This window comes from Cuculus canorus, chromosome 25, assembly GCF_017976375.1.
Source record: "Cuculus canorus isolate bCucCan1 chromosome 25, bCucCan1.pri, whole genome shotgun sequence".
In the NCBI taxonomy this organism is placed as follows: Eukaryota; Metazoa; Chordata; class Aves; order Cuculiformes; family Cuculidae; genus Cuculus; species Cuculus canorus.
This window is the reverse complement of record NC_071425.1, coordinates 526,486-552,908: the sequence shown is the minus strand read 5'-3', so window position 1 is coordinate 552,908 and position 26,423 is coordinate 526,486. Positions and strand designations below refer to the sequence as shown.

Genomic DNA, 26,423 nt, shown 5'->3' with positions numbered 1-26,423 from the left:
GGCACAGGTACAAAACGGACAAGAGCTCAGCTTCAGGCTCCTATTATTAAACCAGACACACTCTAATATTTTGGAAATACCTGCTGTGAGAAATAAAACAGGTTTGCATTGCAATTTCATGCAACATTCCTTCATCAATCCCAGTGGAGCTCCAGGAACAGCACGGCACCATCAGTACCTGGCAGCAGACTGAGAGGCAGTGTAGAACTAAGAAGTCTTAAAAGTGAAACAAAAAAAGACAGCGGATACCACAGGGTACAAAATAGTAATTATTTATATTTTCAAAAAGAAAAAAAGTTACCAGCTAGTTTGAAACTTCTTCCCTGTAAGAAGAGTGACTAATAGAAAGGAACAGGACTGGCTCCTAGACAGTCAGCAAGTCAGGTACAAACAGTTGTTAAGAATCATTTAGCAACTCAGGACAGGGACTGGTGACGCAACGTTCAGGAACAATAAAATTTCTCTTTTTTTTTTTTTCTTTTAAAAAGGGGGAGGAGGGAAATGAAGCAGGGAAAAATGCCAAAAACACTTCCCACAATGTCTAAAACCAGTAACCGTTGTTCTCGTCAGACAGCACGCTCCGGATCAAGGGGTTTCACATCCTTTCAAAACCAACACGGACTTGCCCAAGGCCGCCGCCAGCCTGCACGCACCCTCCTGCACACAGCGCTTTCGCTCGCCCCTCCCTGCATTTTACAAAAGGGGGGGGGAGGGTATTTGTTTTTTCTCTTTTTTTTTTGCAGTTAACATACAAGTGCTACTAACGGAGAAACTGATCTTCTTGTTGCTGGATGGCAATAAGGAGTTACACAAACGTCCAGTTTTTAAGCTCAGCTGGAAGGACTTAAATTCTCTTTTTTTTTTTTGATATAAATACTACTGGAGCTCCCATCGGGTACTTCCTTTCCTGAACCTCACTGGAAATTCTTTTTAACCCTCCAACGCTCTCCAAAGCTAAAATGTCCTCTTGCTCCAGGCATCTGACGATTTGTTCTGTACTGCCAGATGCAGACGTAGTTTTCCCCAGCACCACCGCTGGGTTATTCCGACGGGCCGGTGCCTAAACCGAACCCCGTACTTAATTGACTCAGCCAAGTCGAAGGGAACACACAGACAATGCAGCGACAGGGATTCGTTAGGTTGAACAGCCCCAGAGCCCCAGGCCCACCCTCCCCCCTCTCCCCAAGTTACTTGGTGCTGTTTTAAAAAGTCTGGGTGTCACAAAGCAGTCTCTTCCCCCCAACAACAGAGTAAAAGCTCCACAGATTTCGCTGTCTACCTGGTGGTGAAGGTTACAGCAGCAATAGCTGATGCTGCTTCCAGAAAAACATGGGGCCGTGTGACAGAGAGGACTTTAGGATTGCTTCAGTCGCTTACGTGGGGGACCCAGAAAGGGGCACTGTGCGGAGGCCAGAGAGCGATACGCCTCAGCCACCAAATGGGGATGTGACACTACCATAGACTTCCAGCCCGATGTCTCCATGACGTCAGAGGCGTGACTAGAAACAAGAGAGAATAAACCTGAAGTTACTGACCAGGGATAAAAAGGATTCGCTCAATAGATTCTTTCTAGGTGCCCAAGAAACCCGACATTCTCCATGTGCTGTTTTAGGTTCACTCTGGATCCGCGCTGGGTATCTTTTGCACAGACTGCTGGCACAGTTGTATGCTGGCGGTCCTCAACTTAAGGATGATCCCAGGCGGGGCACAGCAGCAACATGGCACGTACTCACCCTTACCACTCAGCACAGACATTTTAAATCAATACGGGAACTACTGAGGAAAACTGCATGAACTGACAAACAGGACTAAAATGTTTCCTGACATTAAAGTAGTTGGTAGTAGTTTTACATCTGCTGTAAAGTCTGTTACAAGTTGTACTGCCTAAAAGTTCTCGTGATCTTAGGAAGACCCAGCGCAGCTCACAGGCAACCCTGCTGTACACACAGTCCCAGCAGGACAGGACTCATCTGCCCTCAGGGCAACGTCACTTCAGGGGATGCCAGAAAAATGAAGGATCACGATGGAAGAACTAAAAAAAAAAAAAAACCAAAACAGCAGAGGAGAATCTCCCCTATCTGTGAGGGTTTCCCATCCGTGAGCCCTCCTGCTAACAACCAACCCTTTCCTCTAGACTTATGGTTCCTGGAACAAGAGGGAACTCACTAGTTAATGAAGTCCACCGCTTGAGTTTTCAGCTGATCAGCGCTGTGTAGGTCAGCCAGAATGAGAATCTCAGCTGCGTTTTCCACAGACAGGTTACTGCACAGTGCATCCTCACACATCACCTTCAGGCGTTCTAGTGCGTACTGCAAAACACAACAAAGCACAGTCACAAAGAAGGCAACGCCTCATCAGGCCTGACACGAAACCTTACTTGTGCTCCTCCACTCTTCACTATTGAGCCACCCTTACCACAGTGAACAGACTTCTTTACTCCACGCATCTCAACTGTACTCAAAGAAGTGGTGACCAGCAAAACATAACAGGAGAATCATGGTGCACTCCCCTGAGGAAAAGCAATGGAGAAGAGGCATACCCACCATAACTCTCATCCCAGCCTTCTCGTGCTACAGGCTCACAGCTGCAGGTTCTTGCTTGGAAATGAGAATTTCAGACAGGTTTCCGTACTCACTCAGTCACCTCAAGGCACAAAACACTAAAGCAGAACCTTATTTCTATCGCTCCCCAGGACCAGGGAGAAGCCCATCACAGAATCGTTTGGGTCAGAAGGGATCTCAAAGCCCATACAGCTCCACCCCTTGCCATGGGCATGGGTACCTGCCACTGGACCCGATTGCTCAAAGCCCCATCCAACCTGGCCTTGAACACCTCAAGCTATCAAACAGCAACCGCTCCATGGCTGCTCCACTGACACCGAGACAGCTGTCACTCCATTCCTTTGCCGTTAATGACTGTCACATTAAGCTCAGCCTCGCTCAAGTACACACTACCAGGTTAATACCAAAACGTTAAACAAATGCTCTTGACTTCTGCAGCTGGGAATGAACCCTCACAGCATGTCTGTAACACTCAGGCAAAAGCTCTGTTCTAACTGCACGTTCTCAGCCCAAGAGTCTCTACCATTCCACTGTGCATTTGTCTCAACATTTTTCAGATCCCAAGGCTGGGCTGTGCCAACGGTTTGAGAAATCCAAAGGGCGTGCTCAGAAAGAAGAGTGCTGGCCAACAGATCTCACACTACTTTCAGCACTTCAGTCAGTACTGACACATGCAGCCACGGCCAAGATTTTCAGAAGCAGCGCAGTGGCGGCGGGCAGAGCTCAGAAAGGTCATCATGCAGAAAACTTTAAGCCACTCGTTATCAAAAAATGAAACCCAAACCTCGGCCTTTTAGAAGATCGTAACTGGGCACTGAGAAACTGAGATACGTCTGAAAATCTGTGTCTGTGAGATCTGACTGGCACGCCTGCGGCTCTTTGGATGAAACCAACCCTATTTCAGTAGCTCTGAACAGTCCAGATCCCATGAATACATTTTCCAGGGATTAGGAGAGGAGTCAGTTCTAACGCAGCTCTTGTGCAAGTAATTACATTAGCACTACAGAAACTGGCCTACAGACCCAGCGCAGGGGAGTCTCTTTCGCGTTGTGACTTCAAATCGAGGGACACTTCTAGAAAAGTAAGTCCTTCAGATTGTTCACTTTTTTTATCTGACAGAAAACTGCACTGAGAGGATCCTTCATACTATTTCTAGGGCTTTTGTGGGCAACTTGGAGATGATACGATACGCAAGTTCTCCACTGTGTTAGGCAGCATTCAGAGAAGGCACCGGAGCTGTAAGGATTTCATATTCCGATTGAGATTTTCATCCCATTATGGTTAAATTTAAATTTAATAATTTTAGATTATGAAAACACGTTTTCACTTGAGGCTCAGTGATAACCACTACTTCACCTGTGGCACAATGCTCATGCCCAGGACAGTTTTCTCCAACCAGAACCTCTGAGAAGGCAAATCAAATTCATTGCTTACTTGGTATCTGTACCAAAAAGAGTTTCAAATGCAGGGCAAGCCATTAGTTTGTTATTGTCTGTCAGCAGCTTAAAATGCAGCAAATTAATCTTAAAATTATTCCTTTTGTAAATTGGATATTCTCTTCCACGCATGTACAAGCTTTATTTGAATTTTTGCTACTCATAGCTCAGCTTCTAATTACGTCATTGGGCAGAAGTAGCCATTCTGGTCTCTCAGGTACCATTTCCCCTTCCCTCCTTTCCTAATTACACTTTAAAAATCCACCCTAACAGCGTACTTGCCCAGGAGGCTGCAATTGTCCCTCCTGGGTTGAGAGGACGTGCTTTGTTTTGGTTTTGGTCTAATTACAGATCTTCCCCAAGAGACAGGAGGAACTCAGAAGAAGCTGTTTCAGTCTCTTGAGTAAATATTAGATGTTTTATGTGCTTTCATGGAAGATTTTTTATTTCTGCTTTTAAAAACACACACAATGAGTTTAAAAGGAGAAAAGAGGTACATTAAAAGCCAGGAAATTCAAAGTTAAAGCCTGCTCTGTCCTTAATGTACTGCTCCTTACTTACAGTTCTCTCAGTTAAAGATGGTACGTGAGCGCTCAATCAATACTCTTTAAATATTGAATAAAATATGTGGCAACAATTACAATTGGGCCAAGATCTCTTTGCACTATTTCCTATTTTAATTCTAGTTGCAGTGGCCTAATAATGGCAAAAGGAGCATTCCACCTCTAAAATCAGTGTTTTGATGATGGCCAGGCCCAGAGTGACAGGCAGTTTGACAGCCATGTGGTGGTGGCGTGGAACAAGGTTACGTGCATCATCTTAAAATCCACAACCCTCACTGGCCCCCACGAGAGAATCCAAGGATTGGAGAGGCATGGAGACTGAACTACGCTCTCACCCCTACAGGTGGTCCCTCCGGGTCAGAGTTGAGGCACAGTAGCAGGGCAGTGTGGAGAATCTTGCACTGCTGCTACCCGTGCAGAACCTGTTTGATGGATAAATTCAGGACTTTAGCCTCCAGTGCTGTCAAACTGGCATCCTTTACCAGAACTAAGTTCATTTTTAAGAGAAGAAAGAAAAAAGGAAATAAAGTTTTGGTTATATATTACAGATTGTCAGTGGTTAATGCGCCTCTAGCTGGCAGAGCACTCTCCTCTATCCTTGCTGCTGCAGAGGAAAGGAGGCAGCGGCTGGCAGGCAAGGCCACCGTGCCTGGAGCTGCCAGCCTCCCAGTCAGAGTCTCCCGACACGGCCCTTGCAGGAACCCTGTGAAACCACGGACGGGTAAGGCAACGGGGCCTCCTCCGGTGCAACCCTTCTCTCCAAGACAGCAGGGACTGCCACTGCAAAAGAGAAAAAACACCAGGCCCTTCGGCTATCAATTGCTTTAGAGCATCTCTTGACGCTGCTGCTACCAGCCAGCCCAGAGGGAGAAGCAGGGCCTGTGTGCCAAACGGAACGCTATGTCTGAGATCTGGTGATCAGCACACTAAAGTATCGCCACGTCCACCTTGATGTAGTCTTCTCTGCCCCAGCTCTTATGCTGAACAGAGATGTCCTCTGGAATTTTAAGAAAATGCTTACAAATGAGCAGTAGAAACAGAACTTCCTGACTTTTATAGCCGATATCTGCATCCATAGAGCTATGGGTACCTCACATGTCTCTGCTACAGCCAGGTCTACCTGTAAGCCACAGACAATCCAAAGAAACTGCCCAACCACAACATCACATGAAACCACCACAGCCATCTCCAAGGAGCTCTGTAAAGCAAAGTGCGTGTCATTCCTGGCTCCCTTAACACTTGTAAATCCCAACTGTACCTTGTCAGCAGCTGCCAGCAAGTCGTCAGCCATTTTGTCGAGATTTGGTGCCTTCCCCGTGTAAATAAAGCACATCATTTCCTTAAAAACTTCAGGTTCCACATCATTGATTTCAACACGATTCTGTATCAGAAAAATGATGCTTATTAAGACCCTGACAAGATGCTAAAGGCTTCCTTCTAACCAAGCTCTTCCATTATTCACAAGTTTGCTACAAAAACAAACTACTCAGAATGTGTGCTACTTGCACAAAGAAGCAAAAAAAGAAAGGTATGGATGGAACAAGAAGAATTCCAGGTTGTATTTCACATTCTCCACTTCTCCCTATCCCCCCCCAGACTCTTTCCCCAAGAGTAACAAAGGTAACAAACAATTGCCTCCTCGATCTCTTTCTTCCTCCCTTCAGGACAGCTGAGGCAGAGACCTGCATCTAATGTGAGAAAAACAGTTAAAGGGTGACAGCAGACACAAGTGCTGCGCCAGAAAGTTATCTAGAAGTGATGCTAAGAGTTGGCTAGGGAGCTATTCCCCGGCTGGAGCATTTCTCTGTCCTTCGGGAACTCACCTTTTTACTCTCTTCCATCTCGTGCTCAAACATGGCGCTGAAAACCGGGGAACGCGCTAGGCAGTGAGGAAAATAAAACACAGTTAGAGATGCTCTTTTGTGCTTCAAGAGATGTAAGTGCAGCCTGCCAACACCTCAGCTATCGTCCTGTTCTGCTTAAAGCAGAAAAATTCTCCTCCAGGGTACAGGACAAACTCAGTACAGCTGCTGAAGAAGCACAAGCTGTGCCATAGTGTAATGAGGCTGACAGAGCTTCAGACTGCGTATGGGAGAGTTTCTCATGTCTTTTCAAACAACGCACATGGGTGGTGAGCTAAGTTCCTTATCCTTACAAGAAAGCATTCCGGTGGCAATGTGGTGACTTCTTCTCACAAATGCTTTAGGAATATGTTACAAGGCATTATAGCAACAAAAGAACCCTCCTATCATCCCGTCACAGGAGACAGGAAATGGAGTGGATGCTTCTTCTCTCCCCATTAGCAGTTCACAAACAAGTCTTTTCCTACAGCTCTGCACTTAAAAGAGCTGCATAAGCCTCCTTTAATAAAGTAACTCAAAAATCCCACTTGCCATCATGTTGTGGTCTCCTACGTGGCTAAGGCCCACCCGAATCAGTACCGACCTGCCAGGATAGCTTTGTGCGCCTGGAACTCCTGGCCCGCGACACACAGACAGCAGTCTGTGAAGCGCGAGTTCTCCCAGAGCCCTCCCAGCTCATCCGCCAAGCGACACTCCGGCACCTTCACCATGTTCATTGTGTTCTGGCCAGAGATGTTGACCGAGTCCTGTACCACGCTCACCTGGAGGGAAAAGAGAGCAAACAAACCCAAAACTCAAAAACCCACACTGGGAAACCGATCTCCGTACAGGAAGTTTTTGTTTCCAGGGCAGGTGAAGAGAAATGCAAAGCAAATGCCACACCTCTCGAGCAGAATGACTATGAGATTAAACGCAACTACATTTTTAAGGCACCCTTCCTACCCTGCCTCAGTTCTCCACTCCTCCCAAGCCTATCCCAAGCCTAAATCACAACAGCAGGCTTACTCCTCAACCCCAAATTAACAGTACTTCCATGCAATCAAATCATAACTTTATTAGATGGCTTCCCAAGGAAGTGGAACGTTATCTTTCTGCTTTTACAGACATCATACCTGACCTATTTTTTTCCCCTCTACCAACACTGCCAAGCCCTCCCCAATCAATAATGCAGCGCAGACAGCAGCACAAATGAAGTATCACCGAGCGCTGCACCCACACAGGTATGCGAGGGCAGTGTCTGACCCCCAGATCTCCTGCTGCTCCTGGTTTTACAGTTCTTAAAGAGTTCAACGCTTCCATCAGATCATAAAATACAACAAAAAAAGCCCTTAACAGTAAGTTTAATAAAGCAGCTTTATGCCAAGCAACTGGAAGATTCGGGGAAGGCAGATTCCCGTCTCCTGCTCTACAGCAGACACAGTCGGGCAGGGACCACACGTTGCCGCGCCGGCTGATGAATAACCAACACAAAGGGACCCCTTAAGAGTCTATTCAGCACCAAATCGTTATTGTTAAACACACAGTAAATCATACGCCTTCGACTGTAGGCTCCAATTAGAACAGATCGGAGTGACTAATACCACCCCACCAGAGCAAAGAATAAAGGCAGGAGCGGACTGACAGGGAAGATACACGAGTGTTTCCTGGATCTGCTGTAAAGCTCAAGTTGAATTCCAGTTCTATTAACAACCAATGGCCCAAGAGCAAGGGATAGCAAAGGAAGATCCGCAGTCATGTAAGAAGAGAAGCAAATGATGACGTGAGAGTTGACAGAGCATCTTCTATGGGAAAAGCCTGCTGACAGCAGGCATCTCAGCTCTGGAGAAACCTCCAGTGGGTGTCTGATGGCAAACACATCACACATAAATTCTACAACGCTCAGAACCAAACCAGTGCCAGATGCTGCTTGCCCAAGGACATGAATTATCAGACAGAGCAAACGTACGAAGCTGATACTTTTCATCACTCATTTGACAGCTATAAAATCTTTTTTGCCCAGTGACATCTGGACCAGCAACACAGACTAAGGATGGAGGAAAGCTCAGCAGATCTGTTAGACAGGAATGCTAAGATGTGGATCCCTTGCTGGAGGCCAGTACTGAGCACAGAGTAGCCAAAAGAGGCTAGCAAACTGTGCCTCAAATCAATAAATAAATCTTCATACATGGAAGAAAGTCAGGTACTGCCATGGAAGTCTGTTATGTGACTTTTAACATGAGCAGTCTGAACTGGTAGGTTCCAAGTGGTGATTGGCCTTAGACGTCAAAGCAGATCAGGTTTTGCCGAAGCTACTGTCAATGTCTTAGCAAGGGAACCAGTGCTACCCAGCTCAGAAGAGAGCTGTTACCATAACTTTGAGAACACGGTTCTTTCTGGAGACTTACCAGCATTGTATTTCCCTACAACATTGGAACATAATGTAAACAGCAAAAAGTAATGCAGCTGGGACATAAACAATCAACCTCATCTGCAGAACAGAGTCCCCAAAACCCCTAAACTGACAGCTACACTAGGTCGGATTTGAAACGCCTGACAATGAACATCATTCTCTGCCTTAACAGTGATTGCAGCACGACATCATCTGTGTTCAGCGCTGGCCACGAGCAGAGAGCAAAAGGCTTTTTGCTTGTAGCTCTACTAAAGCAAGGAGAAGGTGTAGCAGAGACACTCAGCAACCTTCTGACCTACGAAAAACACCAACACGTCCCCACAGAACAAGCATTCCCACACCCAGGATTACTCGCTCCTGAGGCAGTTCCTACATACAAAACACACTTGCTTAAAGTGCAGCTGTGAGCAGCACCGCTTGGCACCTGCGGCCAGCAGGGAAGTGTTAGGCGAGCATATGGCACATTGCTTTACACGCCCAGGGACGGACTTATGGGCTCCACGAAGGAAAAGGAGGGGAAAAACCCACACCCAAGCTGCTGAAAGCTTTTGCCAAACTGTCTCCAGATCACAAACCTTCCCCTCCCTTATCACTAAACTTAAGGTTTCCCACACACTAGACTGCAGAACAAAATGAAAGAGAAAACATGAGATACCAAGGCCGGGCGAAGGCAGCAGCAAGTTTTCTCTTCATCCAGAACAAACAAAACCCCTGAGCTTAAGCTTTTGAAGGGAGCAATTGAGTAAAGAGTGGACTGGCTTGAATTAGCACTGGTTGCCAAGGCTACTGGTGGATCTCAGGTTTATCTACATCACACCTCACAAATTCCCTTCTCAGACGTTAATTCCTGAGTTTCCTTCCACAACGCTGAGTTTTCTGGCTCCTTACCAGGAAGGAAAGGGCAATTGCCAGCCCTAGACAGGTGTCACTGAGACTGTGTCCTCTTCCCCTCCTGTGTTGCTACAAGCATTACAGGAAGGGCTCCCTCTATGACAGCATCGGTTCTGATGGAAGACACAGCAGATGTTTGTTAATTTAAATGTATGGAAGCTTACAATGGCCGAACAAAGCTAAAAAAAAGACCCTCCAAAATCTGAACAGTGGTTGAACAACTCTGACCAAAGCATTTGGTTCACTCCTGAAAGAAAACACAGCAGAAAAAAAGACTCCCACAAAAACCCTGCAGGAGACCCAGAGAGAACTGCGCATTCTACCTGTCCTCAGACAAACTCACAGCTACAGGGGGTGTCTTGAAGTTAAAAAGACCACAGAAATAAGACAGCGGAGGCTCTGAAGATGCTAAATCAGTGAGTTTAAATTTGCTCATTAAGGTTTCTAAACTTAAAGGTATTTGTCTGAAATCAGTATCAGTGAAATCATGATTTTATAACCAAGTGTAGAAAAACACAGACAAAATGAACAAAAAATTTGGGTTAGTATGAAAATCCTTTTCCTTAAATGCTTCTTTTTGTTGGCCGTACGCACACAGAGGGGTAAAGAGAATCCTTCTTTATTCAGCAGGCAAGCATCAGGCAGGCCAGTGCCACTGCAGAGCCAGTGCTGGTTGCTATCTCAGGTGAGTTCAGAGGTAAGGAGCACAAAGAGACGGCTGATAACACAAAACCAGCAGCGAACAGATAATCCAAACTGCTTAATTCCCACCATCATCACAGGTAAGAGACGAATATAACATAACAAAAAATAAACAAGCGAGATGCAATGAATCACAGAGAGTAAAAGCCACCAGCCACACACACAAACAACATCTAAGTGCCACATAAACATCCAGTATTGCTCCTGATACCTCTAACTCCTTTAAAAGCAAGGATGAAAAATAAGGTCACAGCTCCCTTCGGCTAATGGAACTGCTATTCTTCCAGCAGCAGCGGAAGGCTTACCTCACAGAAGAGGGTGAGTTTGTCATCTGGAAGAAGTCCATTGGCCTCATCCAAAAGAAAGTCTCTTCTAATGAATTTTTTGAATCCCCAGTCTTTGCCTTGGACAAATCGATATGCTCGCTGGCTCTCTGCAAGAAAGAGACAGGGCTTTAGCACCGGCTGAGCGACTCGCTCGATCAAACAGCACACGACAAGCGACTGACCCCAGCAGACAGACAGTTTTTACGCACCCATGGCTTTTGTTTCTTCTCCTTTCGCATTCAGGATTGAGAATTTGAACTTTGCTCGCACTTCGCTTTTTGGACAGCTCACCAGCAGCAGGTAGAGGGACAGATAATCCTTGCTCTCCTCATCTAGGCCTTTGGGGTTCACACGCAAACACCTGTAGAAGCAGGCAAGCAAATGTGTTGGCAGGAGCAGGTTTTGGCAGGGCATTCACATAGTCTTCAAAGAAGGGGCACAGTAGGATTTTCACAGTAAAACATAGAACAAACAAGTTCTGTTTAACAGCCACTGAGCCATAAGAAAATAACAGAGGGGTAAATAGTCTCGTGCTACACCTGCAGGACAGACAACAACATCCAGGTAGCAACTACAGGCAAAGCAGTTCAAAAAACATGGGGGAAAGAGGAATTAAATCACCAAAAAGCACTTTGGATGTCAGCTTTCAAGAAAGTGGAAGAAATAGGAAAACAGAAGCAATGGATCCGAGGAAGTGCAACAAATCCAGAGGAAGAGTAGGTGAAATTCCACAGGAAGCAACTGAAAGGAAAAATATGATTTCTGGAAGGCTGGTGGTTTCTCAAAAACATAATAGCAGGACAAAAAGAGAGGAACACTGCTGTGTGAAGACAAGGCAGTGAGTGCAGGAAGAGGGTAACTCTCAACCACTTCCATGACCTCAGAGTTGACACAGAATCTAACAAGAAGTAAAAGCTGGGCCAAGTGACTCACAGCTCAAATGCACAAGGACAAAGAAATCAGAGACCCAGACACTGGATTAAGCTGCGACTGGCAAAGGTTATAAAAGTAAAAGCAGCTCAAGAAAAGCACAGCTCTGCCACCCAAAGGAAGGGAACACAAATTGTATCCCACACACTGAATTATTTAGTGGCGATTTGCTGCAATCCACACTGAGGACGTTTAAAGAAAAACGCTACAACATTTAACATCACCAATAAGAGATAAGGAACCAGATGTCCATAGATCTGCTAGGTAAGATGAGACTCACAGCAGATACACACAATGACCAAAGTCCACTCTGAGCTACCGTGAGTTACTCGAGAACTCAGAGAAGATAAGAAAGGTTTGAAAGGAAAGGAAAAGTGCAAAAATAATGTCATCTTTGAGAAGCAGAAGCTCCTGGGAAAGAAGAGTTATAGAACACAGAGGTGATTTAAGTATTCAGTCCCTGAATTGACAAAGAGCTGCCATAAACAGACAGGTAACACAGCAGAAGCTGCGGTCTTGGACTGCAGCATTCAGAGTGCAAGCGAAAACTTTCTAACAGCATGGACTACCAGGGACTGAAATCGGTAGGCCGAAACAGACCCTGAACCCACTAGCTGCGGTCTCTGGTTGGCTTATAAGAACTTGTTAAGATAAAAATCAGTCAAAATAACCCTGTAAGACATTAAGAATCTCCCTCAGCAGCTCTGCTTTGAGGCAGGATGCAGTCTCCTCTCCAGCCATGGCTTCTGTTACTTCTAATGTTTCCCATTATCACAGAAACACTGCAAACAGCGAGATCCTCACATTCGTTCTGTGTGTCCAAACACCATGCTGAAGCAACAGCACTTTCACCCCGTGCATATGTCCTGCATCCAAGGAAGCAGGAATTCACTCACGTGCAATAAACGTATTTTTTAATGCATTTCCTCTGTCCTAGAACCCCAAATTCTTTTGCACAGCTGTACAAACAGAGTGAACCTCCCTGCTCCATTTCTTACCATTTGAGTTTATCGTTGGCTCCAGATGAAAAGGTTGAGCTCTTGATGACCTCACCCATTTCTTCTCGGCAGAAGCTGAAGTTGTTTATGGTCCACATGTAGGAAAACTTCACCACCTTGATCTTAAAATAGACGATAAGCAGCGGTTTAGGGTTGTGCCCACTCACCCTGGTGGGCTTAAAGGGCAAAACTGAAAACCTGGAAGTTTTACTGAGTGACTTGTGTGAGAAATAATGCCCAGCACAAAACAACAGAGCCTGGAAACGACTGGCAGTGCCAGCCACATCACTCCAGCCTCGCCAACTGTCTCCCCTCCAAATTTCCACCAGGGGCAGAGGGCAACATTCTGCTGATGTCTTGATGAATGCTCATTGTTAGCAAGCATAGTATCGTCTGAAAATCCGGACTCTAAACTTGTGCTGAATTAATTCCTTATCACAGGTTCTAACAGTACCACATCAAAACCATCTTGGCACAGCCCAGACCTACCTGAGTGTAGCACCAGCTCTCTGCTACAGGTCCACTCGACATTTCTGCCGGAGGAGGAGGACTCGGCACCCTTGACATCGCCAGTTTGAAGATTAAACAGAATTTCACAACTCAGCAGAAGAAATTTATAACTGATCTTCACCCTGTCAGTGCCCAAAAAGAGAGAAAAACAAAACTAACAACAAAGGAAAAAACTTCAGGAGTGCTGTTAAATCTCATGGAACACAAGCTAACGCCATCGGGTTTCCTCCCTTCCCCCTAGCACCTTCAAAATACGGTCTTACAGTTAAACATCTTGAAGTGTTACCATATGTCTTCTGAAGGGAGGATCTCCCACCTCCACTCATTCTTTCAAAATGTAGCTCCTTACGGAATAAGCCAAGCACATAATTTCCTTTAAGGAGTCTAAGACTCCAACAGGAGACTCTCCACTTGACTCGGCATTCACTACTTTACCCTGAGGCCATCATTTCAACTTGCTAACTCCCTGTTTTCATTTTGAGGGGCTCAGACCATCAGAGACCAGATCTGACAAATCAAGTTCTTAATCTGAAAAAGCTACAGGTAGCAACACACGCCCCAAACTCAACAGCAAAGCAAAACCCCGCGTTCCATGAGTCTGCTGGTATACAGGGAGAAGCTGGAGGGTGGAGGGCAGAAGTTAATCCTGAATTCTTGAATTCTTGTACCTCTCCCTGGCCTCCAAGAAGCAAGCTCCAGAAGGCTGGAGCTCCCCAACCATATAACTGGAGAAGGAAACAGATAATGACGGGATGCAAAAACTGACACTTGAACAGCTTTCTGTAGTTCAACAGGATTTTAAGAGGTACCAAATTTTTACCTCCATCTGACGTGTGCAAAGAAGCCTAGAAAGTTCCTGTGGCCCAAAGGCAAGACAAATATATTGGCCCGAGATACACGTCTGTGTAACTCCCTCTGAGTAACTGTCCCCTTAATATCCTACATCCTTCCCTCCCCAATGGCTTAGACAGGCAGGCAACAATAGAAGTTAAGACAAGGTGCTAATAGAATTGCTGTGTGTCAGCGCGTCCGTCGCTGTGCTTTTACAATAGCCCAAAGGGGACAAAGGTTCCACATTTTAAAGATTTTCTGGTATTTGGGAAATATTTTCAGTCTCCCATGTCAACACTTTCTGCAGAAGCTTTGCGAGGCTGTGAAATACAGCTAAAAAAAGATGTTAAACCCCAACACATCTCCAGCTCACTACAGCAATCAGCCATCAAATACTCCTCACCCACCAACAGCATTGCCCCTGTTGTTGCTGCTGCAGCAAACAATAACAGGAATAAACAGGTAATATCCATCCCTCTTCTGCAAAAACTACCAGTAAGGAAATGCTTGCTGCTTGCCCTGCTCAGCACATGGGCAGGGGAAGAAGAGAAAAGGTCAGTGAAATATAACCTTACAAGTGTGCTGTAGGAACCACTACGTGTTCTCCTGCCTCCTAACATTGAGCTGCCTTAAACACATTTCAAGAGGAACCACAGCTGACAAAGTGAAGTGAAGCTTCTGACAGCAGCAGGGCAGCCCCGCTGTTTATTTGCTCCTGAAAACTTAATGCTTAACTAGCCCACGCTTCCTCACTAACAGCTAGCACCTCCAAACCAGGAGTGAATTAAAAAGAGCTGCAGGCACGGTTTGGGAAAACAGTTTGGATACCAAAATACTTTCTGGCAAGGAGAGGCAGGGTCAACCCCAAAGGTACAGGCACAAATCAAATCACAGGAAACAGAATACAAAATATTATCTTAGGGACCCCTGCGAGCAGCCTGCCAGTCCCCGCTTCCTCAGCTACAAATAACAAACATCACTTGGCTCTGGATATCGTTAGGATTACAGTGAACCGAAACAATAATTCTCACCTCATTCTCAGCCATTTCCAGAGGAAGACACTTATCTAAGAACCAGAGCCAGACCAGATCCTCTAGAAACACAGGAAGCTTTCCCTTGCTGCCCTGTGCTTACAAACACCTCCTGACTCCAGCAGTTGTACCAAGACATCATGGCTCAAACTCCATCTACTGCAGGAACATACGGTCAAAACCATTCTGTGAGCAGCAGAGACTTGACCCGAGAGGGGTGGGGAACATCAAACAAACAAATCATTCCAGAAGCTTCTGAACTACGGGGCTCTTGCTATACAGCTTATGAATTTCCACTTCTTCCCAAGATAAACCAGCAACCTTTTCAGAAACCAGCAGTTTACACCCAAATTCCCCAGTATATTCATTTTCAGTCAGCTTTACTCAGCAAAAGATAACTTGCAGAAGTCTGTAAGAGAAATATGCTTTTAATTAAGCATTTCAAAACTGAGGTGATGGCTCCTTGGACTAGACCATATCAAAGAGTATCCAAGCACAGAGGAAAGGAGCAGGACAAAGATAATTGGAGTAATAAAACAAGAGGAAAGAGATATGGTAGCACAGGAAAAGACCATTATCTTCCTGCATACTTCAAAGCTTTGGAAAGGACAATGGAAGGTCTGGACTCACTGCATAAAGAAATTAAAAGGAGAAAAACCAAAGGGCAAGTTAACTGACAGAGCAAAGTGGCATGCAGTACTGCCAGCCTCCTGGGTGAACAAAATAAGTAAGTTTTAGGTTGTTAACTTACGCCCTAAGCAGGGCTCGCACCTCTCCTCCTGCTGGGCACGGCACAGAAGGAAATCAATGGGCACAGCATCCGCGTGGCCCACACCAGGAATGCCAAGTGATACCCCTTTCAGCCCCTCTGGTGCAGCCGGAAAACTCATCAGCTACAAACACAGGCTGCAAGTCGGGCACAGAGAATTCCAGAGGTTAAACAGAGCTGCCTAACTACTGACACGGTGGTGTGGAGGAGACTGCACCAAGGCAGCAGACAGCCTGTACCAACAGAAATGGACTGAAATTAGAAACCAACACTTGGGAAGGACAAAAGGGACCCACACCAAAAAACCACCAGGCAGCCTGGTTTACACAAGCAAGAGGCTTATCTTTGCAGAACAAACACATGCGAATCGTTCACAAAAGGCCAGGCACTGCCTGAGAAGAACAAACTATAAAGGAGCAACAGGAATGGGATACATACTAACTGAACCACACCTGAGTTAGAGGGAAGGCTAATTTATTCAAAAAAAGTCGCTGGTGAATTAAGCTTGAACACTTTGTAAATGCCGAGAGTGAACATTGCACCTTCCTCTGCCTCCTCAGCTCGCAAATCCAAACCCAGATCCTACTTAACCTCTGGCCTATCAAGTGCTATGAAACTTCCTGAGCTCAAAACACCTGGGGTTTCATTTACAATCTTCACCGGCAAGACAACAGATTGGAAAATAAACCTGATCATGGCAGAAAAATATAAGGAACGAACCAGCATCCAGTGCAAGGCGCATACCGGGCTGCAGGACCCACAACTTCTCCTCTTGCCTTGCACATGGACACTGCCCATACACCTTAATTCCGCTCATTTCAAACTACTCATGATCCAGTCAGAACATCCAGAATTCCTTTTTTTCAGAGATGACAAATCATGGAAAAGTGAAGCAGAGTTATCTAGAAAAACCATTTTCCACACAGTTAATGAGAGAGGTAGAGTTATCTCAAAACACACTGGATATTGGCAGCCCACTAGAATTCAGTCACTAAAATTCCACTTTGAAAAACTCGTAGTTTAGGAAAATTTATTTCCCATTCTCAGAATGTTTCTAGTTTTTTTTTCCCTTAAACCAATTCTGCAGTTATAAAGCAGGGTGCAGGGAGGCTTCATCACCCACAAAAATCATCACTTGCATGCAAGTATGAAGGGATGTGACAATTGTCCATGCAACATCAGCCCTGCAAGGGGAATTGAAAGTTTCAGATGTGTCTGGGAAGAAAAGAAACCCCACCATTCCTCAGCTGGAGACCATTCCTCACCATCCATAACCCCTGCCCCTCCAAGCATCACCAGATAAACCACCCAAAACCAAACCAAGCAGAGAGGAAGTTGGTGGCAAGAGGCAGCCCAGAGCTCTCTAAATAACCTTCTGCTTTTATAAACATGCCCCGCACGGATTATTTTGGCTCCTCAGTCATTAAGTCAAGTCGTATTTTGGACATTTTTGCCGGTGACTGAGCAGACACAGAGACTCGCACTCCTTTACCCACACGCAGCCCCACCTGTAAATTACCCAGAGTGCACTGGAATTACAGCCCCACTGAGAAATAGAAAAGTAATCAAGTCCTTAAAAGCAAACAACACTGTTTTATTTCAGAGTTAGGGATGTGTTTCAGCCCCACTCCTGTTTCACCGACTGTTTGCCTGGCCTTTAACTCTTTTCCCTTCCAGCCTCAATCCTTGAGGTTCGTCCCGAGATGTCTAAAGCTTTAATCTCCAAACCTGTTATTTTCTCAGAAGTTAATCTTCCTCATCTTTTTTTTTTTTTAAATCAGATCTTAAGCATGCTAAAAAGAAATCAATCTCTTGCTTCTTTTTCTCCAAATTCTCATCTTCACTTTTCCCTTCCCTCCTGCCAATCCATTCCCGCTCCTCTCTCTCCTCTAGCAAGGAAACGTTACTTGAAGAGCCTGACTCAGGTCTCACAGAAACTACCAGCCCAAGCAGACCTCTGTCTCAGTAAGAAACCTTATCTTGTTTTTAAGAAAAGTTTTGTTATTGCCTGTGAACTCTTTTATTTTAAGTTCTCCCTCACAGACAGATCCTACACAGGGTTTGACAGCTTTGCTCTCTCCGTGGAGGGTAAATCCTTTCCTGCCACTTGTCAGGACTCAGCTGCCAGTTCAGCAATCATTTTTAATGTAAAACATTCGCACTTTCAAGGCATTTAAATCATCTTCTAACTTAAAAGACAGAGCCACAAAAACTACTCTTTCCCAGAGCACTTCCTCACATGCCAGGGAAGCCTCCTGCTCTGAAAGCAGACTGGCAGCAGCTGAGTTTCCTCCCCAGTGGAGGTTGCTCTTCCCTGGTAAAAGCAACACGCTCCTAGAAACACCTCACACCTCTAAAATCCCAACAGGTTCCTGAGGAGTCAAAAATAACTGGAAGAAAATCCCTAAGCAGCACGATGTCTCATCGTGGAACCAAGGGAAAACTGACAAATCCAGTCCTGCTGAATTTTCTACCTGCTGTGCTGAGCACTGGCATTGAACAGCTCAAAGCACTAGATGGGGATGGTGGAGCTGACCTCCAGCAAAGTCCTGGGACTGATCCCCCCCAGAGCCCTTTGTTTATATCAGCTTCCCAGTAACATACACGCTTGGTGGTCCTCACACACCATTTTCCACTTGCCATCTTGCTTTAATGTCTTTAAGAGCTCATCAAATCCAATTGAAGCTGAAATACAGTTTTTGCCGTTATCACACTGGAAGTCAAGCTTTCAAATAATCCATTTGGAGATCACACAACCAGACACTGAGCTCCTGGGTTCCTTCACCTGCCTATGATTGCAGCCTGGCTTCAAAATGGCTATGGGAATTATTTTAATCTGCTAAAGGTACAGACTGTATGATTGCCCAATAAATGTACTCTGCGAACCAGCATGTAAAGCCAAGGTTTGGAAAAGCAGGAAAAGAAACCAATCCCTTGCTTCATTCCAGCAGAAAGCTCCTTCCTGTACTGATTTCCAGCAGATAAGCTGCCATTACAAGCACCCAGAAAGACTCAGTTTGCAGCCTGAACCACCAGGTAACACTTCTCCAGCACTCCTGTATTCACAGGCAGGAAGAGCCCTTATTTTCCAGTTACTTTTAGTCTTGACTACCAGACATCAACGCAAGAAGAAACAGGGAGTGGAAGGAGATGGGAATCGAATTCCAACCAGCTCCCACTTCCAAAACATCTGCATTCTCCTCAAAACCCAGCAGCCGTGTCTTCCATAGAATACATCACACTGGCTTCAATAAAGCACAATGGGTTTGCTAGTGTTATTTGAATAATCTCAGTCACATTAACAGCAAAAAAATCACATCTTACCATAAATCACACTGAAAATAACACAGTTATGGCATTCGCCCACACCCATATTTGAATATTCGAACCATTCAAGACCATGATTATCAAACTAATACGACATAGAGAAAAGAAAAATTGTGATAGCTTAGGTATTCTATATTTAATGTGGTTTTATTCAACAGGAAAAAAGGCTGGGCCAGAGGCATTGTTACATCATCCCTGCTTGTATCAGCGACACCTGGGAAGCAGGCAGCAAGGGGCATTGATTCCTTTCACTGCTTTCGGCATGAACGCTGTAAATTGTGTTATAAGTGAAAATAATCCCAGAGGAAGTATCTTGGACAGAGAGAGCTGCTTTGCTGACTTGTAATTTTAATCACACGTTCTAAGCCATGGTTGGTGTAAGCCATCTATTGAATCTTTAAAAAAACAGAGGGGAATGTAAAAATACATGGAAATAAATTCCCAGGAGATACTTACAGTTATTTCCCTATGAGCCAGCCCCATAAACTACATCCAGACTCAAAGGAGAAAGCAGTTCCCGGTGCTTTGATTTTTTCCTGTTACCTCTTCTGTTCTTTCTGTCAGAAACATCTCAAAAAGTCTTCCTACTATCTTCCTTATCAACAATAAAACTCAATAAGTGACTGGGCAATATTACCTAACGAGAAATACCAATGATCTGTCAATGAGAACTAACTCCAATCACCCAAACCATAAACCTTCACTGCCAAGTGACACTCAGGCTTCTATCACACGCCAGGCTTGGAGAGGCTGGCACCGACCTAAAGCAGGAAAACCTCCAGGACACAGCTGAATAAGACCTGCTGCAATGCTCATGCTTGCATTCCCTGATTAAAGTGGAATCATATAAAATGTAAACAACAGCCGTTTCACCGTGCTCTGCCTTGCTAGAAAGTAAAGGTCTGTAAGGCAGAAAACACACAAGGGCAGTTTCCAAACCTTCTACACTGATACAGCTGCACCAACTCATGGCTCATCTTCCCAGGAAGAAAATCACTGCTAACAGGGAACATTAAGGAAACCGTCTCTCTCGCAAATGCAGCAGTGAAATCCTGTCCTCTGAGCTCTGTTTACTGCCCCCGAGTGCCTCTAAAACATTAAGCACAGTGATACGCAGGGTTTCAAGCCCAACTTGTTGTGGTTGCACACTTCTACGAGAAAGCAGCTGAGGAATTGAAGGCACCAACATAGGGGGGTCATTTAAACCAATTCTGACATTACAACAGCTCATCTGTAAGGTCAGGACACCCAGCCGACAAGAGCCTTCTGCGCACCAAGGAAGGCGCCGGCTGCTGTCTCCACACGAAGAGAATGGATTCAGGGGTGGGATATGACAACATTCCGTAACAGCCAGTATTGCTAACTGCCGGCACGATTCTAGCTGTGTTCACTGAAAACCTCTCCGTGGATGCAGCAGCCCCTGGGAAGCAGCCAGGCAGCTTCCTTGGTTGCTGTACAGCAGTTCCAGCTGGCTCATCTGTCTCTGCCTGCTCTCCCCTCCCTGCTATCAGCATGTCTCTAACATCAGGGCTGCCACCGGGCTTTTCTTTCAGATACAAAGGCAAATCCATTATCGTAGAGTGCTTTGCGTTGGAAGAGACCTTAAAGATCACCCAGTTAAGGTCTGGCTTTTAAGAGAAGTGAGGCCTCACTGGCTTTAAAATCTCAGCTGAAGAAATAAAACTCCATCTGGGAAGCCTCCCACCAGTAAATAAACCCCTGCTATCACAGAAAAGTTGCTGTATACAATTATGATCCAAGTTATGATTTGTTTAACAAAACTGAGATTTCAACATGAACATTCTAACACCATTTTCTGTAGCTGGCGCACCTGAAATCACCAGTGCCTACTGGCTCCTGCTGTACTGATGGCCATAAAAGTACCTCCCAGTTCTGTACTTAGTGTCAGGGTGTTTGATCCCCACCCCTGGCCCTGCCTTTATAAACCCTATGGATGTCTATAAACCCATGGAGCCGTAAGACCCGCTGCACCTCACAGAACACAGTGACATCACTCCCGCCTGAAGCCAAAAAATTTACTCACAGTTTGAAAACAAACTCCCAAGTCTTTTCTGTTCATTTGCTACACGATCAGTGGTTCTGCATCTTTTCTGTCCTAAAAACAGGGAGGAAAAAAAACAAATCACAAATTGCATCTCATGTGTGCTATGTATTTTCTTGAATTCTCAGCTGTGGACATCAACAAAGAGGAGGAGACTTCCAGAACGGCTCCACTCCCTCCTTCCTTAACACAGCTATGGACCCTGACAAAGGGACAGTCAATGAACAGTGAAAGCAGTTGTAATGTGTTTACAGACACAGCTTCTGAAAAACAGGAGCTCCTTCCCTCCTCCAGGGTATGGACATTTTACTCTCGTGCTCGTTTCCTGTACTGTCTTCTGCTTCCAGAACTTGGGACACAGGCTTTACCGGAGAGGTCTCTCAGTACAAAGTTCAAGAAAGAACACAGCAGCAGCAGTTTTATCATCCAAGGCTCAAGAAGCAACACCCTCAATACAGGTGTTGGGTTTTATTTTCTTTAAAGCCCACATTTCTATTGCATTTCCTGTCTGTGCTGAGTAGGAAATGCCAGCAGTCAGAGACTGGAGGAACACAGCAAGCTCTTACATAATCCTCCAACCGTGTGGAAAATCAAGCCAAAGCTGGGAGGAGAGAAGGAATTTTACAAAATTACACCAGATATTTCCAAATGTGGAACTATGAATGCAATCAATAACGCAGCTACAGCTCCTGGTGGTACAAGAAATTAGGCACAAAGCTGGCAGATAACTGTTGTGCAGAAATAATGTCCAGGAAGAAATGAAGCGGATGATTTGGAGTTACAGGTCCACAGTGAGACAGGCAGGAGAACATCAATCCCCATGAGCAAAATGCTAACAGAAGGGCGTGCCAGGAATAAAGCCAGTGAGCGTCTCCTGTTGTGAACTGGATTGGTATCTGGAAAAATCACACAGTGCAGCAAACTGGGTTTGCAGCCAGTACTGGACACCAGAGCTGTCTGGAGGCTCAGCTGCAGTTTGGGCATTAACCCCAAACCTCTCTGAGCTGGCTGAGTGCACACTACCTAGAGGAGTCTGGGGACAGGACTGCTTTTAACATTTATCAGGTTTAATCAACCTAATGCTCTCCCAGTGCTTGTACCACGTTAAAACATCAGCAAACTGCAAGTTCAGTTACACAAGAAAAAAAGGGTTTTAGGCCCTCCACTGTGAGCTGTGCAAACGATGATGGCCCTGCTCAGCCAGACCACGAGTCAAACCAAAACCCCTGTCATTTTACCTCCCTCCCTGATCTGTATCTGTGTGCAAACCTAGAGGTTCTGGGGAGGAAATACCATTTTTAAAATAGTTTTCTACCTAAATTACGTGTATATATATATATATGTTTATCTAAGTTTAGGATAGAGGTAGCTACACTCAAGTAAATCAGGATATCAGATTTGGTAGCAGTTTCCCTGATCGTATGGCAGGCACAGCTCTGTATCGCTGTTCTCTACCGATCCCCTAACAGGATGACAGCTGGCTGTGTACTCCTGCTATCAGGTTGTCATGATCTCAATACACATCCGTGACAAAGTACCACTAAAGCAGAAAGATCTGTTTTTTCCTTCAGTGACACAACAAAACCAAACCATCCTGGGCATCTGGTTAGAAAACGTCATCGAAAAAGAAGTAAGCCAGTTACAGGCTTTGCTTAACTCATTTAGTGGGTTTACAAAACCAATGAATTCTGGTTTATAAAGCATAAATAAGAGTGAAATTCTTCAGACTGTTATAGGGCTGCTCATGAAGCCCTTCTGGTACTTGACAGGGGCCTACAGGAAAGGTTTTTACAACAGCCTGTAGTGACAGGATGAAGGGGAATGGCTTTAGATTGGAAAGGGGAAGATTTAGTTTGGAGATTAGGAAGAAATTCTTCACTGTGAAGGTGGGGAGACCCTGGTCCAGGTCACCCAGAGCAGTGGTGGCTGCCCCATCCCTGGAGGGGTTCAAGGCCAGGCTGGATGGGGCTTGGAGCAACCAGATCCAGTGGGAGGTACCCCTGCCCATGGCAGGGGGTGGGACTGGATGGGCCTTGAGGCCCCTTCCAACCCAAAACATTCCTTCATTCTTTGATTCACACATGTAAACACACCCCATAACACTGAGTTACAGAAAAATGACAACGAATACTACTATAATCCACACTTCTTACTCCCCTCAAAAAAAATCCTGACAGAAAACGCCAATTCCATTGCTCGGGCAGCTTTGCAAATTCTCCCAGAGCAATGCTACAACTGATACCAGCAGCTATCCTAGCCTGTACAGAGCATCATCGCCCTACCGTCCAACCGAGGCAACTTTGGCTGTGTAAGGAAGCTCCTTGGCCTGCTCAGGCTGCCCGAGGAGGCACCGCTGTGGGCCCAGGACCTGGCTGAGTGGCGCCAGTGCCGGCCCCAGGCACATGGGGTTCAAGAGTGCCCGCTCCCCTCACAGTGCCCTTACCTGCCCTGTTACTCATCCCACTCCTCCACTCCAGACTGCATTTCCTTTTTCCCACTCCCTATTTTCCTAGCTCCCCAGAGAGGCTCCAGGACCCTTCTAACCCAGGCTTCCCCCCTCAGGCTCTGCTCCCCAGACCCCACTCACCACTCCTGCTCTTCTTTCTCACCCTCCCTAGCTCCCAGGGGGGGCTCCACCCCCACCCAGGTCTCTAGGACCCCCACCCAGGTCTCTAGAACCCCCCCCAACCTGGCCTCCTCCCAGCTCCTCCCCCCACAGACCCTGCCCCTCGTCCCTCCAACCCCGCTTACAACTTCTGCTCCTCTTCCTCGCCCCCTCGGCCTCTACAGGGGCTCCGGCCCCCCCGGCCTGGACGCCTCCACGCCCTGCTCCTCACAACTCCTCTCCCCTCTCCACGGCTCTCACCTCCCGGCCCCACGAGCAGCTCCGAGCGCCGGGAAGCCGGTGCAGCGCTGCGGGGAGCGGGCGGGGTGGGCTCGGCCCCCTAGGAAAGCACCAGCCGCTGGGGATCACTATTTGGCAGCATGTCTTCCTCCCCGGGCTCCCCGGCGGGCGGGCGCAGCGGCTCACTATTGCGCAGGTGCCCGCAGCCCCGCTCTGCGCATGCGCGATGCTGGCGCACGGGCAGGAGACGGCACTTCCCGGCGGTCCCCGCGGCGCGCGCGCGCATTGCGCTCACTACACCGCCCCCCCCGCTGATGACTACCGCGCATGCGCAGCCCATAGCGCGACGCTGCTCTCTTGCCCACCTGCATGCTTCCTCCTGCACATGCGCCCTCTGCGGCCGGGCTGGCTGCCGCGCATGCGCAGCCGCGCGCGCCCGGCCCCGCGCCCTGGGCTCACAATCTGGCAGAGCGGCGGAGCACGCGCAGTGCGCCCTGCGGTCCCTTGAAACACAGACCTCACTATTTGGCAACGAGTTGCCCCTGTCGCAGCACGCCAGGCCCCTGCGGGTTCCTCACCTCGGAGCGGAGGACAGCGGCTCCGCACGCCCCACCGGTGTGTGTGCTGGGGGGGACACACACACGATAACACCGCCTTCCCCCCAGTCCCTGCGGAAGTTTCCAGTCCTCGCCCGGCTGCTGCGGCTCCTGTGCCCCGCACGGCCCCTCCCACCTCACCTGAGAAGGGCAGCGCCGCCCGCTCCACCCTCGCCTGCGCCTCACACTGCCCTAACCTGGCGCATCCGGGCTCCTGGCAACGCGCGGGGGCGGGGACCGGCGAGAGGGGAAAGAGGGACGGGGCCGTGCGAGGGGGCGTGGCCAAGGGTAGTTGTATGGGAGTGGTCGTGTGAGGGGGCGTGGTCATTGAGAGCGCGGGAAGGGCGTGCTCAGGCGTGGGGGCGTGGCCAAGGCAGTTAGATGGGGCCGGTGGGGAGGCGGGGTCAACGGGTCGGGGCCCGTGACTGGAGGGGCGGAGTCAGGAGAGGGGGCGGGGCACGGGGAAAAAGGCGGGAACGGCCTCGAGGGGAGGTGGCAGTGGCGAGCTCCCTCAGGAGTCAGAGAATCATGGAATGGTTTGAGTCATCACGGACCTCAAAACCATCCAGTTCCAACCCAGCCTATGTCAGGGCCTCCCCACCCTCACAGGAAAACATTTTGCCCTGAGATCTCACCTCGATCTCCTCTCTTTCAGCTCAAAAATGCACTCCCTGATCCAGAGCCCCTCCCTAAGTCTCCCGAGGTTCACCCAGAGCCTTTCTTCACTGTCCCTTTCAGTCTTCTGTTATAATGCAATTAATACAATTAATTCACTATAGCAAAGCACCCCAATGACCCAACCAGCCAGGTTACAGCTTAGTAGAAGGGTTTCCTACACAGAACAAAGAGAAACGTCTCCTTTAATTCAAGGCCATGTGCCGCTTTGCAGAAGGGAGGTCAACCTGTTTTGTGGTTTAGACGTTCTCCTGATCAAAATTTTTTTCCAGGAAATGGGAAATTAAATCGGGTAATCTGTGAAAATGAAGAGCGAATTCCACCTCTCCTCCATGCGAAAAAGTTATTTAGGGTCGATTCTGCCCTCCTTGGCAGCACACAGGAGTGAAACACTGCCACTTAATCTTCACAGACACCACCTTCTGCCTTTATTACAGCTCTGTTATAAAGTTACAGGACAATTCCCAGGTGCAGGTGCTGCTTCAGCCCGGGAACTGCCACGGGATTCACTGACACGTGTGTGTTTTGACAGTACTGTGCGTGTGAGAGAACCAAATTCTCCAGTTCATTCCCTTTGGGCATCGTTCTCAGCATCATCAAGATACAAGAGCGGTTTGGGGTTTTCCGCATGAAAAGGACTGGTAAACACTAACACACCTATAGGTTTGGCAGTTACTTTGGTGGATTCGCAAGTGTGATTTTTGTGTGAAGCTGATTAAACTGATGTCTGTGAGAGTTCTGTGCAAGAATGTTAAATAGCTCCTGCTTTTTAATATTCACTTCCTCTTTGGTTTTAATTATTTTGTTCCTACATTTTCCCTTTCAATTTACTAAAAATCTAGAAATGTAATTAGAGAGAGGCTAAACTCTGAGAAACTGCCAGCGTCTCTACATCATGATTAAATATCTCAGCCATCCCTTTAGTGAGAGGCTGAAAAACAGAATTCTCATAATTATCTCCCTGTTATCCAGGAAAGAATCGGCAACACGTACGGATAGGGAGTTATTGAAAATGCAGCACTAATTAAAATCTCATATAGGCTGCTGCAGATCGGGAGAGTATGAAAACACAGTTATTTGATTATTTCCTGTATTTGTTATCTTTGTTATGAAAACAAA

At 46.8% G+C, this 26,423-nt stretch overlaps 1 protein-coding gene across 4 annotated transcripts; it reads right to left on the bottom strand.

Moving 5' to 3' along the window:
• Positions 1–256: 256 nt before the first annotated feature.
• Positions 257–24,892, bottom strand: SPOP (speckle type BTB/POZ protein). Of its 4 annotated transcripts, none has more exons than XM_054088156.1 (11): positions 24,827–24,892; positions 21,171–21,242; positions 13,148–13,290; positions 12,659–12,780; positions 10,940–11,091; positions 10,710–10,837; positions 7,006–7,183; positions 6,384–6,439; positions 5,819–5,941; positions 2,167–2,309; positions 257–1,499 (listed from the first exon to the last, which is right to left on the bottom strand). In XM_054088156.1, exons 3-11 carry the CDS (start codon positions 13,223–13,225, stop codon positions 1,355–1,357), a joined length of 1,125 nt encoding a protein of 374 aa, XP_053944131.1. In that variant the 5' UTR covers positions 13,226–13,290; positions 21,171–21,242; positions 24,827–24,892; the 3' UTR covers positions 257–1,354. The 4 variants fall into 4 exon arrangements, with proteins under 4 accessions (XP_053944131.1, XP_053944132.1, XP_053944130.1 ...); XM_054088157.1 differs by lacking the exon at positions 24,827–24,892 and adding an exon at positions 24,771–24,822; XM_054088155.1 differs by lacking the exon at positions 24,827–24,892 and adding an exon at positions 24,612–24,752.
• Positions 24,893–26,423: the final 1,531 nt, after the last annotated feature.